Raw genomic sequence first — 13481 nt, 5'->3', positions numbered from 1 at the left:
TTGGTTGAGCTCCGTACCGTTAGCGAATTCCTTCCCTTTCTCTTCTTTCTTCTCATCTTATTGGTTTGCCATTTGCTTCGATTCGTTCTTCTCTTCCAACTCTGCAGTCGATCAAACTCGATTTTAAGGTTAAAGAGAATGTATTCGTGTTTTCCCTTTTATTTATTTTTTCTTCAACTTTCGTTAGACTAATTCAACGATTCTGAATCTTACGATTAAATTATTTTTACGAACCAATCGAGAACTCTTGCAAGAAATTGTTCTTATGTAGATGCGCGAAATAGCGCAAATGATTCAAATGCATCTTTCGAACCGCTTCGGTAACTCCGCCATCTACAATGGCCGATGTTCGAAGCCTTCGATATTTCGGTTGTAATTATTTTAATTTATTGCTAAAAATGTAATATTCGTCGTTTGAATTAATTATATTTTTACAAACGGAATGATATCTATTTTAGTCGCGTTAAATTATTTTCATCCACAGAACGTGCTTTTATCGAGTAAGAACTCGGTGATATAAAAACGAAGATGTCTTCTAAGAGGTATTCGGTTGTTTATGCGTTTACGATTAGTTGTCCTTCGTTAGTTTTTATATCTTAATAAATCAGAAAATAATTTCAATCCTTTATCTTTTAATTTATATTATTATTTGAAGTCGATTATGAATCGATGCTCTTCATTCAAAGTGATATTTTCTTCCTTTGTTAACCTGTCGCAGTTTCTTCTTTAAAATATGTTTCTTTCGACTATATCTTTTGTAACTCCATGTGACGACATTCCGTAAAATTTATTGACAGCTTTGATATCACTGCACAATCCGAGTTAACATTATGTTTAAGAAACGCATTATAAATTGCAACGTTTTTATAAAGAAAAAAAAATCTATTAAAATGTACATAGCTTACTATATTATACTGAAACATTCTCAAGCTTTTTATTTTATGCTTTGCAGCGAATTAAAAAAGTTGTCCGAAGAAAGCTTAACAAGGCAACCCGAGGAAGTATTTGATATTATATGCAAACTAGGAGAAGGGTGAGTCTATGCAATTTTTGTTAGTATTTAAATGCATTCCTAAATTTACTTCTTAAAAACAGCTATGACTTAATCAACGACATTATATCTTTATTAATTTGTAAACGATTATAATCTAAAGAAAATTTGTTAAAGATAGAAAAAGCGTATCATTTGTAATTTTAAATACATATATATATATATATTTATTTTTCTATGATTATATACAATGCAGGTCTTATGGATCCGTTTACAAAGCACTGCATAAAGAGAGTGGACAAGTGCTGGCTATTAAACAAGTACCCGTGGATACGGATTTACAGGAAATCATCAAGGAAATTTCAATTATGCAACAATGTGACTCCCCATACGTTGTTAAATATTATGGAAGTTATTTTAAAAATACAGACTTATGGGTAAATGCATATGAAATTATTAGAATTAAATTTATATAAATAAAAGATATATATATATATATTTTATTTTTTGAATTTTAATGATTACTGTTTTTCACTTAGCGCAATTTTATTGAATTGTATAATAATGTTGAATTATTAATCTTCCAGATCGTGATGGAATATTGTGGTGCTGGATCTGTTAGCGATATTATGAGATTAAGGAAAAAGACGCTGCAAGAAGATGAAATCGCTACAATTCTCAGTGATACCTTGAAGGGATTAGAATACTTGCATTTAAGAAGAAAAATACACAGGGATATTAAAGCTGGAAATATTTTACTAAATAATGAAGGACACGCTAAATTAGCCGATTTTGGTGTAGCGGGTCAATTGACTGTAAGATTTAATACTTTGATATGAGAAACTACGAAATGAGAAAGTAAAGCTGATAACGATTGTCTTTTACATAGGATACAATGGCAAAACGTAATACAGTAATTGGAACGCCATTTTGGATGGCACCCGAAGTAATACAAGAGATAGGATATGACTGTGTTGCGGATATATGGTCACTCGGTATAACGGCTTTGGAAATGGCCGAAGGAAAACCTCCTTATGGTGATATCCATCCGATGAGAGCTATATTTATGATTCCAACTAAACCTCCACCTAGCTTTAGAGAACCAGATCAATGGAGTCCAGAATTTATTGACTTTGTCAGTGGGTGCCTTGTTAAAAATCCAGAAGAGAGAGCTACGGCGACTGAATTACTCAATCATGAATTTATTGGTAAACATTTATTGGTACATCTGTTACAAAAAATAAATGTAAATAACTTCGTTTAATTTCTTCTTGGAATTTGTATAACAATGTATTATTATAGGCAATGCGAAACAACCAAGTATTCTTAGTCAAATGATCGCTGAAGCACATGAAATACGAGAGAAGCAAAGTGCACATCGTGCACATGTTATCAACAACGTCGCGATCAAAAATCAAAATCAAGCGGATGATTCGGTAATGTTGCCTAATAAAACTTAATTTTTCATGCATGAATTTACATCATTTTTTAAATATTTAACGTAATAATAATGTCATTCTATTTGCAAATATCAAGGATGAAGAAGACTGTAGTGGTACTATGAAACCTTTGCCAGAAGACACAGGAACGCTCGTTCCCAGTCATGATTTACCAGACACTGGAACGCTTGTATCTGCAGTATTAGATCTTGGTACAATGGTCATTAACAGTGATACCGATACTGAAGCCACTATGAAAAGTTAGTAATTTGCATCTATATAAAGATATGAATATAAAAAAAAATATTATATTATACGTGTACGTGGGTAACTACTTCTAGGGCATAATACTGGATCAGTTGAATCTGGGAAGAAATATCGACCTTTGTTCCTAGATCATTTTGATAAAAAGGAAGCACCTGAGATAGGAAAAGTAAGTTTTTGAACAAAACTTTAAAGATACTAATAAAAAAAAAAAAAAAAAAAAAAATTATAAATGTGTTTAGGGTAATGGCCAAATATCAGGAGCGCATAATGTAGAGATCGCTAATAAAATTGAAGTTCAAGGTGCTACAGAATCTCAAAGGTTTCAAAGCCATTTACAATTACAACTCAATCAAATATCGCATCCGGTGCAAGAACAACCGCCTAATAATGTAGGCAAATTTCAAAACGTATTTACGGAACGTGATTTTGACTTTGTAAGTATATTAGCAAGTTATACAATATAATTTCATATATATTACAAATTAGACGTTACTTACAGTTAATTATCTTCCTTTTTACGATTTAGATATGTAGACCTTATTTAGACAGAATAGTAGTTTCATGTTTGTAAACAAATTCTTATCTTTACACATTAACCAAACACTATCACAATTAATATTCCTGCAGTTAAAGTTTCTGTCTTATGAAGAACTGCAACAACGAATGGCTAATCTGGACGCAGAAATGGAACGCGAAATTGATGAATTAAGAAGAAGATATCAAACGAAGAGGCAACCTATTTTAGATGCCATGGATACTAAACGAAAGAGACAACAGAACTTCTAACAGTTTGACTTCTTTTTTTAAACAAACGAGTGTGATGATAGATAAAGAGTGTACAGTTGTATAAACAAATAGATTTTATCCACTTTATCCCTAGTTTCGTCAAAGAAAAGGACATTTGTTTTATGTACATTTATCTAGCAAGAGATATAATCATTTTAAAATAACTTCCCTCTTCAAATAAATGTCACTTGTCTTTGGGAAATTAGGGTATATAGATAATACTAGCCAATAGCCTCACGTCACCAATGTAAATTATTTTACATGATTTAGGTGAAGAAACAATAACTCTACTTAACTCTTCCTTCATTTTTTTCGTGTTTTTCTTTTCTATTAAATTTACACATATTTACTGTTAAATATACTATTCTTACAGAAAGTATATGTCCCTTTTTAGGGTTGATTAGGAAATGCAAGAAGGTGTGCAATGCATGTGCAACGGTAAAGCATAAAATTTACAATTGTTGGCTTGTTTGGAAATGAAATTTGACGACAATCTTGCGTCTACTAGTCACGTTCAATGCCATTTATTTTAACAAGAATATTTGTAATAAGATCATTATTAGAGCTTGGATATTGGCTTTCTAAAGCTATCCCCCTACTTGTTGCTTATGCTAATAAACCTCATTGTTTTGCGAGGTACAGTGAAAAATTTAAGGTCATATCTAATACGATAATATGGCCAGTGACCTGAAGTTTTAGAAAGAGATACCACTACAAGCCCTGAACATCATTCACATGATACATACATACATATATATAAATTTCGTTTTAGGCATTTAAGTATTTTCATTTTATCAAACGCGAATTTTACTTTATTGCTAATTCTACTGCCATACATAGTATATAATTTCAATTACGCGTGATGTCAATATTAGCTTACATCAATTTAATCTCACCTTGAGAGACTTTCTTTCTTAAGCACGAAACACCATGTATTTTAAACATATAAGTTTTTGCATTCTCATACATGGTAAGGTTTTACGTAGTTTTACGTAATATCATGGTAGGTGAGACGATACATTGCAAAAAAATATTTCGTGAAAGAACTTACTAGGATTAGTCTTCCCTATTAGAGAATAGTCTTATATTTCTCTACTTCGCAATACTAGGGTATTGAAATTATCGAAATTGCGAAGTTGTACGACTACTAGTAACGATTATGATATCATGACATTAATAATCATCGATTAATTCAACAAAACAATATTTATATACAATTCCCAAATGTGGCAAGTTGTCATAATGGTGATTCGTACTTGACTCATTGCCTAAAATTGTAGAGAATGACTACATACAGAGTAATTCTTTGCTGACGTTGGGCTATTTCGTACATATATAATAAAGGTAGATCGATGACACTTAGATCCTGTAGCCAGAACTGAACTTACTTTTTATCCGTTTGAGGATTGATACAGAATAATAACATATTTTTGATATAGAAAATATGCACGATGTCAGTAATACAAGATCCGAATTTCAATTACTCTAAACTAGATCAATTGGATTTTTTTCAATTCTTTTTTTTTTGGAGCCACTAAGAAAATTCATAAAAATTATTATAGAGATAGAACTTCTTCGACAAAGTGACAACTCATGTAATAAGTGTTCGGTTTATCTTTTCCCTTTTTTTAATAGAAATGAAACCTATTGTATAATGATTTTTGCTTCATTATTTGCTTCTTTTATATAACGTTGAGAATAATATACACAAATTGTTACTTTCATCGATATTTGTGGCTTCATTGAAATCTCCTATTCTCTGTATTATTCGATGTGAAACCCATTTTTAGATATTCATTTCATTTTTTTTTTACTGCAATTTTAAAAAATTATGTATTATAAAATATTTTTCATTACATATACAAAACTGATTTTATATTATGTGATTCGTATTTACAATGAACAAAAGAATATCACATCAGTATTATTGCAGATACAGTGATGCATCGGAACGCCATTTTGTTAAAATTTAATATTTATCTGCAGGTCATCTCGTTATTAGTATAATAACATAATTCCTTTATGTAAAGATTAGCCAAGATATGTATAGTATCTGCCAAAACCGTCTTTACTTTTTCATCAATAAATATGCATTTGCCACTGAGCTTTAAAGATAAGATTTTCCATTGTTTCTACAGTGTGCTCTTATTAACTTTTTAATCATTCAGGATATTCAAGTTTTATTTACATAAGTGACCCATTATTTACTTTGTAGTACATATTATTTTCATTATAAAAATATATGAAGTTAATGGTATTATACAAATTTCAATCAGTGCACGTGGAATAATTTTTTTTTTTTTTTTAGTTTAATATTTTAAAAAATCTCATTACATTAAAAACACATTTTACAGTATCATTAAAAAATGAAAAATACAAAAAAAGGCGTACAAAGAATATGTTTTATATAAATTGACAAGTTTTTTAGAAATTTCATATTGAAACTTCAGTATCATATTTGATTTTATATTTAAAAAAATTAGAATATTCGCGTATTTTCTTATCGCATAAATATCTTTGCAATATACAATATATTACAGAAAGTTAATTCATATTAACATGTATATAAATATATCACAAAATCTGATGTCTACTCGTTATAGTCATAATATCATCAGTTTTTTAGTTGCTATTATATATAGATTATTAAAAAAGTTATTATATTATATAAAATATGATATAGAATTTGTCAAGCAAACATTTGTTTAATTCTTTAAGATAATAAGTAATAAGAGACTATAAATCTTCATCTCCTATAGTATAAAATGCATTATTTTCCACAATACCACATTCTCTTGTGCGTCCTCTTTCATGTTTATAAACTATAGTTTTGTCATCGCTAGATTTCTTTAGTTTCATAATTGACAACCTGTCTGTTAATTTTTTAATAATAGGTTCTACTCCAGTAGTGGAATGAACTTCATCTTGCTACAAAATAAAAATTAATACAGTTGGAGCAGAATATAAGAAATAATTAGATAAAACAACAGTCAATTTTCATACTTGTTTTTCTTCAATATTTTCTATTGGTCCAGCACCCATAACAATACGACTATGTCCATCTCTCATTATATATGTCCATGATTTTTTTTGTGGTTCCTGAAAATAAATGCACTTATTGCTAAAATTAAAAAATTAACATTTGATTTTATTAATATTAATAAATTATCTATAAACCTGATGCTTGTTGCCATCTGTACTTTTTAATAATAATTCGTCTATCATAGACTGCAGACATACAGACATTAAAATAGCCTGATCAGAAGAAATCGTAATCCATTGCAATTGATTCTTCGCTATTAAATATTCAAAAGATAGCTCAAGATTAAAATGATCATGATGGTTGTATCTATCTATACCCTAAAAATATTATACCTGTTATGTTATTTATAACTGCAACTACTCTTAACTTTCCAAACATATACTTATTTTCTACACACTTACATTTTGTGAAGTAGTTATACGCCAACATCGCATTCTAGTTACCTTAAATGCTATTTCTTGTGGTTTATCATCGGACGTTAATACACGTAAATTTAATTCATTTTTACCAATGGCAATTATTACCTTCGATTCTGATTGAGGATAATCACAAAAACATGGTATAAATTGTACATAACCATAATATTTCAAAGTGCGTGCAATCTTCATATACTAAAAAAATATAATATATATATAATATATATATTTATATATACTTTACATATATGTTAATACACACACACATATTAACTTAAAAAATTGAAATTACTTATACACAAGATACCTCTTTTTTCGTTTCATTTTTTTGTAGATTTTCCAAGCAATTTTGCACTTCATCTGTAATCAAGATCCATCCCCTTTGAATCTCAGCTACTGTTTGGTTGTATAATAAACTTAAACCTACCGAATCATCTAATATTTCTAAATCATGCTCAATATCCCAATAATTTCTTCCAAGTACTACTCGAATACCTAGAGTACACATGTTTTTATATGTTATAACAGGAGATTCAAAATCCTGTAACTTCCGCAATACTGGACAAAACAAAAAGTTATTATATGATACATAAATATAATAAAATAAAAAAATTATAATAATATTAAAGCATATTGCATGCATACCAATTGCATTGTTATCTTCTTGTACAATAATAAACAAAGCAAAGTAATGGTGCAAATGGTTCAGTAACATAATACGGTCATATACTTTCTAAAAAGAGATATAGGTATGCATAAAAAATGAAATCGCACTTCTATTACAGTTGATAATCTTTTTGATAATATACACAAATACCTTTAGAACTTGTCCAGAGTTTTCTTTCGTAGAAACATTAATGGTTATTTTATAGTCATTTGAAAGAAATACATCTAAATACTCATTCTCAAATGGACCATTCACAGCTTCTTGTTGTGCATTTAATAAAAATCCATTTAATAATTCTGAAGAATTTATTACTGGATCTTGTCCTATTGTCTGAATATATTTTTCTAAACCAACACGGCGTTCTTCTTGTTGAGTCATAGTTAAAGGAAAGAACTTTTTTGGAGGAAATGTTGGAAGAGGAATATCAACATCTTTTACTAACTGTTCGTGTAAGTTAAGCAATTGCTTGTAACGTACAGTACAATGAAATAATCCATTAATATGGATATTGTAGCCCTGAAAATTAAATAACAAGCAGAAGTAAAATATATATAATTGTTTTAATTATAATTTAATTTTAATTATAATTTAAGATATTAATACTTACAACATATGTGTTACTAGCTGCATCTAAAAATTCTTGGGTGTCTGGTATAGAAAAATGCATTTTCACTAAAGTTAATTTAAAGGCTTCTTAATTTTGTACTTCTTAAATAGGTGCATAGTTTGTATTTTATCTTTAGAAGAAAATATTAGATAAAATTTATCAATATATTCAAAATATGTCTATTTTATACTTTAATACTTTACATATCGTCATATGTGTATATATATATATATATATATATACTTTCTTTTTTGAAATTATTTTGTTAACTAATAGTAATTACATTAAAAATAATTGAAAAATATAAAGTTTATGGAATATAGAAAAAATAACATAACGGACATTAATTTTCGTTAACGTTTCATTTAAAAAATAAAATATTCATTCACTTACAAAACTGTTTTATTATACAATCCTAACTTCATGAGAATCGTCATAACATATCTATATATCTATATCATATCTATATATACATATGAATGCATACGCCTACATATCTATTACTTACATTTCATATTGTTACATCTACTGACATATTTTTCACTATTGAACTTGCGTACAACCTCGAATATATCCAGTCGATTAAGGCTATTTATTACCTATGGTTTTATTATGGTTTACAACAACAATGAGTACAGGCGTAATTCTTTATCGATTTTAATGAACAAAGTCTCATTTTAAAGATAAAGTTTTAAGCAAGGACATAGTGTTTTTGATTTTTGAAAAAGCTTTATTTTCTTCACAAAAAAATCGTGTCAAAAAATAGTATTTTTTCGAGAATAATTTATGCATAAAAATAAAGCTTGCTAAATCATAAATTTGAAAAATCATGTCCTCGCTTATATTTTCGTCTTTAAAATGAAATTTTTTTTATCAAAATCGATCAAAAATTACGTTTAGATTCATTGTTGGCATAAAAGCTGTTTTTAATATTAAAAAAAAAAAAAAAAAGATTTCGTTAAGTGGCGCTCCTTGAACATTGCGGTGAAAGAGAAGAAACTAATATCGCACTACTGATTTTCATATAAATACTTAAGTCGTGTACGTTTTATTTCCGTGAAGTAGATTGATTACTTGATTGTTTGTATGCGTAAACTAATGCTCAGATTATCTAATTTATTCCAAACACAAGGAAATGCATTTTACGATCACACTGAGAAGCTATAGTAACTCATTTAGATATTTTAATGAGTTTTGGACGGATAATTCTATAGTAAAAATAAAGAAGTACGTATTTCAGCTTTCATCCCAATAAATTTTAGATATCGTTAAATTTAAAAAAAATTTTTCGATGGATTCCGTCTGATTTTTTTTTTTTTTTTTTTTTTTTTTTTTTTTTTTTTTTTTTTTTTATCAACACAAACGAACATAACCATTAATTTTTTTTACATGTATACATTACATATTATTTTTACAAAAATCAAAATATAAGTTATCTAAGGTTAATTCTACTAATAAGTTAGAACTCTTAGCACTATTTTTTCTGCAATTTCTCTTGCAATCCACTTTATATTATTACTACTGTAATAATATATAATATCAAAACATAATAATGAGAATAACGATAAGAAAAAGAAATAGAAGGAGAAATATATATATATATAAATATACTTATACATGATATAAATCATGTATATCCTATATTGTATATGATGTTGATAATTTATAATAATAAAAAAAGAAAGAATATATTTAAAAAAATAAACAAGATACAATACAGTCAACTTAGTCGCTGGTGTCTCACAAAGATCTATGTCTTTTCTTTTAGGACCATTCTATATCGTGCGAATTCTCAACAATCGTGTCTTCAATAATTTCGACACATGATGAGCCACTGATACATACATAGAGATACGATCATAAATACGAAGTTGTTTTTTTATTTTCGTTCGTTATTCTCCTTGTCTTTCTGCATTATAATCGCCAGTTTCTAATACTCGCTTTTGTTTTTATTTCGTTTTTTTTAACCTTTTGACTGTTCTAAGCAGAAGCACTTCGCGTGAGCGGCATGCGGTCCAAGTATGCGACCGCTAGAGACATAAAAATAAAAAAATAATAATCAATTAAAATCTTCGCCGGACGCATATATGCGTCCACAGGCCACACCGATAGCCTTTGTTGGACGCACATATGCGCCAATAGCAGTTAAAGGGTTAATATCGTATTATTTTTTTTCTTATTGATCTTTTTAGCGATTTTGCGGAACTGATAATTTCTATGAAATTCTATTGTGAAATCGATATAAAGAAAATGTAGGAATCGTCATCACGTAAATAAGTTTGTATGATCTTTTTAATTATTATATGTATAGTCATTTTAACAATGTAAACTGTATACGTAAAAGCAGAGTACAATTAATATTTGGATAAACAATCGTACAATATATGTAAACAATAACGAAGAAGAAAGAGTCTGAGCGATTTTAATAGGTGACAAACAATCAGTCTACCATTGAATCTCAAGCAATAAACATTGCAGCTTTCTTATTTCGTATTCAAAAATTAAAATAATTCTTTTGACTATTTAACATTCAAGATATACATGTAGTACTTTAATGTACTCTATTAATATTAACAATTAGATAACGATAATTTATAAAAATCATGCATATATAATTTCAACATCATGTAGACATTAATGCAACGTTAAAATAAAATAATTTTAATCTTAAATTTCAATCGATATAAATTTTAATACCCATTTTCATTAATGGCTAGTCATATAAACAATAACGAAGAAAAAACTTTGAGTGATTTTGACAAATAAAAAACAATTAATATACCATTGTAAATAATTCAATCGATTATTTAACATTAATTTAAGATATATGATAGCACAATATTGATTTCTACCAATTATTAATAGTTATTTATAATAATTATAATAAATTATATATATTTAATTTAATTATAATAAATTATTATACATTTATAATAATTATAATTAATAATTTATAATAATCAAGTTTGTATATTTGTTTAAACATTATATAAGTCGTAAGAATCATTTAATATAAAATAATTTCAATTTAAAATTTCAATAGATTCAAATTAAAAATTTTTTATTTTTGATTTAAATTTTTATCTTTAATTAATATTAACAAAAAAGAATTTTTGACTGACTTTGACTGTTATCGAATCAGTTTTCGTTTGGATTTCAACGAGTAAACATCGAAATTTTTTTTTTCTGAACTTAAACAATTTATAATTTCATTTATTTTACAATCATATAAACAATATATGATGTACGTAGAATATAAATAACTGTTATTTAAAGAATATTTAATACAATCGTAAAGTAGGATTGATTACGATCACAAGAAACTCATTTTTAGTTTCTTACTTTAGTGAACATTCTTTATTATCTTGCGGCATGTGTAAAATGCGCAAATAAAAACTTAAAATAAGTAAATTTTTATATTAAACATTTCCTCAATATTTTCAACAATTTTTTATTATAACAATGATAATAATTTTATTTTTATTTTTTTTTTGTTTCAGAATATCACTGCAATAATGCGCAAAACAAAATATAGCAAAAATAAAAATACAAAAATCGCGACTGAAAACTCATTTATAGTTTCTTATTTTCCTCAATCTTTTTTATTATCTTGGGACAAGATACCCGTCGTGCAAAAATCAATAAAGTAAATATATTTTTATATCAAACATTTCTACAATATTTTCAACAATTTTTTATTATAACAATTGTACTAATAATTTTGGTTTTATTTTCCTGTTTCAGAACATCATTACAATTGCGTACACAGCGATGATGAAATCGGGTGTTTATATCGTTAAAATAAAAACCAAAAAATCACGAAGTAAAACAGAGATTGTTCATTCGCGTGTCGCGATTTAAACAACGAGTGAACTTGAATCAATTGCATGTAATACAGTCCTTAGATTCAATGTTTGTTCGCAAAGATTTTTATTTTTTTAACAGTCGCATAAACTATATTTATAAAAAACAATAGAGTTTGGCGAAGTAAATTCAATGATCGTTCATTAGTAATTAAATACTGTATATTAGAGTCATTGAAGAGAATCTCAATCAATTTGATGTCGACCTACTTCATTTTCAATCATCTATGAATCAACCTCCCTCCATTTCGACTTAAATCACGGACGAGTGTTATTGAGCCATCGCAGAATTTCTTAAATAGTAAATTATGTCGAGGCTGAAAATTTCTAATCGTCCGACGCAGTTAATTGGTTGTAATTAAGTAATTAATTAGTAGAAAAGCATTGAATGATTACGAGTTTTTTTCGGAAATTTACTCCTAAATGATTTCGTGAATTATATTTTTTGATTTATTGATCAGGGTCTTTTTGTTTCATACTCGTTTATAATTATTTGCACTTTGACATAGATATTTGAGAATTTTCAGCATATTTGAAACATTTCTGATAAAAAAGACTGAGTAAGAAAATATTTGCGATGAATAATCTTTGAATTATAAGCAATTCTGCATAATTTTCTTATAATATTCAGAATATTTGTTTATATCTTTAAATATAAGCAAATTTATATTTTTAAATAAAAATTAATTAAATATTTAATTGATTTGGTTGATAAAAAAAATCTTAAAAGAATTGCTTTTTGCTTTTGAAAAAAGAAGTGGAATGGAGTCATTATTTTCGAAAGAGAAAAATCGAATAGAGTCATTGCTTATAAAATAGAAAAGACCATTAATAAAAAAAAAGCCTTTAATAAAAAAAAGAGATTTGTAAAATCACAACTCGTAAAGCCTATAATAAATCATTCAATTTTTAGCTCCGGATTTTCAGCAGTTAATATACTAATTCTCGTTTTTTACTTATGCTTTCTCAATTTTTAAGCGAATATCTTTTAAACAAAAGGCAGTAATTTTTATGCAAAGATCTCAGTTTTCTATATTTTTATTATTTGCCAATTTTTTGCTAATTTATTTTAAAAAATGACAGTTTTTTCTTTCACTCTTTAGAATTACAAAAGATTTTAATTCTTTCCCATTATCATTTGTAATATATTAAATTCTTAGATCCTTTTCTTTTTTGCATATAAGATATGATTTGTATATGTAGTTACGGTAAAAAACAAAAAAAACCTATTAAAGCAAAAAGCCATAAATTATAGCCTAAGAATGGAACGATAGCCTACTTAGCTATTTATCTATTTTCACCAGCTTATTTGAATCTTTTAAAAATGATTTTAATCATATTTTAATTTTGTTTCATTAGTCATATTTTATATTATTACTCAATGTACTTTTACAATAATGAA

At 27.2% G+C, this 13481-nt stretch overlaps 2 protein-coding genes and 1 long non-coding RNA gene across 7 annotated transcripts; 2 read left to right on the top strand and 1 right to left on the bottom strand.

Moving 5' to 3' along the window:
- Window positions 1-114: 114 nt before the first annotated feature.
- LOC124952594 (serine/threonine-protein kinase 3) lies at window positions 115-5595 on the top strand. Of its 2 annotated transcripts, none has more exons than XM_047502704.1 (10): window positions 115-542; window positions 953-1033; window positions 1248-1428; window positions 1579-1806; window positions 1881-2199; window positions 2294-2427; window positions 2528-2690; window positions 2772-2863; window positions 2937-3131; window positions 3224-3365. In XM_047502704.1, exons 1-10 carry the CDS (start codon window positions 529-531, stop codon window positions 3266-3268), a joined length of 1452 nt encoding a protein of 483 aa, XP_047358660.1. In that variant the 5' UTR covers window positions 115-528; the 3' UTR covers window positions 3269-3365. The 2 variants fall into 2 exon arrangements, with proteins under 2 accessions (XP_047358660.1, XP_047358659.1); XM_047502703.1 differs by having other exon boundaries at window positions 119-542; window positions 3325-5595.
- A 270-nt stretch (window positions 5596-5865) lies between these two features.
- On the bottom strand, window positions 5866-9469 carry LOC124952595 (sorting nexin-17). Of its 4 annotated transcripts, XM_047502706.1 has the most exons (10): window positions 9111-9469; window positions 8725-8815; window positions 8217-8346; window positions 7760-8125; window positions 7588-7675; window positions 7250-7500; window positions 6928-7137; window positions 6661-6843; window positions 6487-6597; window positions 5866-6411 (listed from the first exon to the last, which is right to left on the bottom strand). In XM_047502706.1, exons 3-10 carry the CDS (start codon window positions 8274-8276, stop codon window positions 6220-6222), a joined length of 1461 nt encoding a protein of 486 aa, XP_047358662.1. In that variant the 5' UTR covers window positions 8277-8346; window positions 8725-8815; window positions 9111-9469; the 3' UTR covers window positions 5866-6219. The 4 variants fall into 4 exon arrangements, with proteins under 4 accessions (XP_047358662.1, XP_047358663.1, XP_047358661.1 ...); XM_047502707.1 differs by lacking the exon at window positions 9111-9469 and having other exon boundaries at window positions 8610-9061; XM_047502705.1 differs by lacking the exon at window positions 9111-9469 and having other exon boundaries at window positions 8725-9060.
- Window positions 9180-12536, top strand: LOC124952604. The gene is made up of 3 exons (XR_007101954.1): window positions 9180-9443; window positions 11717-11862; window positions 11961-12536. It is a non-coding gene; the product is annotated as an uncharacterized LOC124952604 (long non-coding RNA).
- Window positions 12537-13481: the final 945 nt, after the last annotated feature.

This window comes from Vespa velutina, chromosome 10 (genome assembly GCF_912470025.1).
Source record: "Vespa velutina chromosome 10, iVesVel2.1, whole genome shotgun sequence".
NCBI lineage: Eukaryota > Metazoa > Arthropoda > Insecta > Hymenoptera > Vespidae > Vespa > Vespa velutina.
This window is presented reverse-complemented; position numbering and strand designations above follow the sequence as displayed.

What these genes read in the sequence shown, in the direction of transcription:
- LOC124952594 (XM_047502703.1), top strand. An exon ending in TTAAAAATACAGACTTATGG is followed by an intron (nt 1,429 to 1,578) that starts GTAAATGCATAT and finishes TTAATCTTCCAG; the next exon opens with ATCGTGATGGAATATTGTGG. An exon ending in TACTGAAGCCACTATGAAAA is followed by an intron (nt 2,691 to 2,771) that starts GTTAGTAATTTG and finishes AACTACTTCTAG; the next exon opens with GGCATAATACTGGATCAGTT.
- LOC124952595 (XM_047502706.1), bottom strand. Translation starts at nt 8,276, where the DNA reads ATGCATTTTTCTATACCAGACACCCAAGAATTTTTAGATGCAGCTAGT. An exon ending in ACTCTGGACAAGTTCTAAAG is followed by an intron (nt 7,676 to 7,759) that starts GTATTTGTGTAT and finishes ATCTCTTTTTAG; the next exon opens with AAAGTATATGACCGTATTAT. An exon ending in AAAATATTGAAGAAAAACAA is followed by an intron (nt 6,412 to 6,486) that starts GTATGAAAATTG and finishes TTTATTTTGTAG; the next exon opens with CAAGATGAAGTTCATTCCAC.